Source organism: Otolemur garnettii, unplaced genomic scaffold (genome assembly GCF_000181295.1).
Source record: "Otolemur garnettii isolate 467f Iridium unplaced genomic scaffold, OtoGar3 scaffold00162, whole genome shotgun sequence".
Classification (NCBI taxonomy): Eukaryota; Metazoa; Chordata; class Mammalia; order Primates; family Galagidae; genus Otolemur; species Otolemur garnettii.
Window position 1 is genome coordinate 639,601 of NW_003852557.1, and position 2,793 is coordinate 642,393.

Sequence of the window (2,793 nt, forward strand, 5' to 3'; positions counted from 1 at the left end):
ACCCTTTGAACACTTGCTGCTGTCCCCGGCCCAGCCCAGTGAGCGTAGCATCTTTAAGTATAGTCTTTAGCCCCTTATCCACAGAGACCTGGGCAATGCCAGCTCCCATGAGCCCTGCACCAAGAATAGCCAGATGCTTCACTTCCTTCTGTGGAACTCCAAATTTATTCTTCTTACACAGAACCTGACCATGGTAAAGTCCCATCAAGGCCTTTGATTCTTTGGTCATTGCGAGCTCTCCGAATTTCTGAGATTCAGAGAGATAACCAGCATCGCTTCCTTGTTCGATTCCAGTCTTTACTACATCAATTATTTTCAGAGGTGCAGGATAAAGGCCTTTGGTCTGCTTTCGCACTTTTTCTTCCACTTTTTTATAAATCTGTTGCCTGACAAATGGAATGGTCATGGCGTATGCAGTCAGTTTTTCCACCAATCCCTTGTCTCGCTTTGGAGAGATCTTCTTATCAGCTAGTCCTTTGGCAAAAGTAACTGCAACTTCTTCTAGGTATTCGATTGTTCGTTCCTCTGGAGGTTTTAATCCTGGTCCAAGGGGTTCCACCAACTGGTCAACCAGTCCCATTTTCTTTGCTCTGTCTGCACGAATGTTTCTACCAGTCAGCATAATGTCAAAAGCAGCAGGCACACCCACCATTTTGGGCAGCCTTTGTGTGCCTCCTGCTCCTGGTAAGATCCCCAGCAAGACTTCAGGGGCACCTAATACTGTTTTTCTATCTTTTGTTGCTATTCTGTATTGGCATGAAATAGCAAGCTCAAGTCCTCCTCCTAAGCAGGACCCACTGATGGCAGCCACGACAGGCTTTGTGGACTTTTCCAGTTTCTCAAATGTTCTCTGTGCTTCCTGTGATATTTGTGCTACTTCTTGAGGAGTCTTGCAAGCAGATAACATGTTGATATCAGCACCTGCAATAAAGCAGCCTGGCTTTGATGAGATAAGGACGGCACTTCTGATTTGATCATTAGCCCAGACTTCATTCATTACTTCTATGAACTCTGAATGCACTTCTTTACTCAGCGTATTTACCTTTGAATTGGGTGAGTTAATTCGAATAACTGCCACATCCCCTTTAACTCCATAATTAATGTGGGTTCTGGTCAATAAAGTAGAAGACCCTGTAAAGTTTCGGCAAATATAACCTCGGGACCGGAGGATCCAGAAGGCAGTGAAGCGGCTGAGGCTGCCAATTGCCCGGGAGGCCACCATGATGAGCTGGAGAGGACGAAAGTGTCCGAAATAGTTTTTGAAATAAATTTCCACGTGGTCCAGCTTTTCTCCCCTCTGCCCTGGAGACATGTGTCTTGGAGAGCTCTGTCCTCCTGCCCCAGCCTGTCCCAGGTGCCTTAGCAGGGTCATCATGCCGGCTGGTGCGCCCTTTACTTTTCTCCTGTGTTAGAACCCTGCTCTCTCAATTCTATGGCTCCATTTCTAACGATTTAGTCTTCCAGGCTGGTTGAGTTCAACTTCTGGCAGTTGCCTGAGAGGGGTGCATGAGCATCTGAAAATACCTTTTCCCCCCCTAGTTGGCCAGGGCAAGAATTTTAGGCTGAACATAAATTTTGCTCAGGATTTTAAGGTGTTCTTCATTATCTTCTAGCACCCAGTGTTGTTGTTAAGAAGTTCATAGACCCAGTAATATGAGAGAGAGGCAGGCTAAGACTCAGGTGGAAACTGCAGTGTGTCTTTATAACCGAAACTTGGAAGTGGCTTCTCCTTGTCTCTGTGTGTTCTATTAGTCACACAGACCAACCATGGCACAATGTGGAAGAAGCAAAGCAAATGTGTGAATACCAGAAGATAGGCTATTTGGTAGGTCGTGTCTTAGAGGTTGGCCATCATGGAGTCATTTGTTATTTATACAGACTTTCCACATGGCCCCATTTTCAATACCCCACTTTTTAAAAGTTTTATTGATTGTTTGGGGTTCATTAAGGGTACATAGAATTAGGGTTACCGTGATTGCCTTTGTTAGATAAGTCTCTCTTACAACTGTGTCCCACCCCCAAGAGTTGTGCCGTATACCATGACCCTCCATCCTCTCCTCTCCCCAACTTGCTCGTTCTCCCACCCCGCCTTATATTTGCTCATCTACTGCCTTAATATTAGAATAGAGCACATTGGATTCTTGCTTCTCTATTCTTCTGATGCTTTACTAAGAAGAATGTGTTCCACTTCCATCTGGGTTAGAACAAAAGATGTAAAGTCTCCATCTTTTTTAGTAGCTGAACAGTATTCGATGGTGTACATATACCACAGCTTGTTAACCCTTTCCTGGGTTGGTTAGGCTGTTTCAGTGCCCCACTTTTTAAGGAACCTGTTGCCTCCAATCCTTTCTACCCCTTTGAGGGTTTGAGGGGGGACCTGGTTTGCTTCTCGATGGTGGTTGCTTCCTCTGGGCTCTCAGCTCTCTGCCATGCCGTTTTGGTCCCTCTATCCTTCTCTTTCTACATGTCCTGGTTTGATTCTACAGATAGCTTATAGCCTTGTTAATTTGGAGGTTCAGTATCCTGCTCTCCTTGTTAGTTTGAGATGAGTTTTGAGAAAGGAATAGGGGTAGAAAGAGTTTCATGTTACCATTTTGGACCCAGAAGTCTTTCCAGTAAGTCTCCAGCTTTGCTGTCCTTTATGTATCTTCTGTGCCCTAAACCTACTCAGAATTTGGGATTTTCAGTCCCAAAGCCAAGAACTGACCCCTCTGTTGTCTGTATTTTGCAATGTGATTTCTCCCCTACAGGATGAATGCTCGGGTTCATAGATAAGGAGAGACAAAGAATAAA

At 44.9% G+C, this 2,793-nt stretch overlaps 1 protein-coding gene across 1 annotated transcript in view; it reads right to left on the reverse strand.

The window, feature by feature from the left end:
- LOC100959271 (trifunctional enzyme subunit alpha, mitochondrial) overlaps positions 1 to 1,240 on the reverse strand; it is a 2,661-nt gene extending 1,421 nt beyond the window's left edge. Inside the window, exon 1 of the mRNA XM_003800030.3 lies at positions 3 to 1,240. Within this exon, the coding sequence (XP_003800078.1) occupies positions 3 to 1,222 (1,220 nt within the window). The 5' untranslated portion in view covers positions 1,223 to 1,240. The remainder of the gene's footprint in view (positions 1 to 2) is intronic.
- Between the last annotated feature and the right edge of the window lie 1,553 nt (positions 1,241 to 2,793).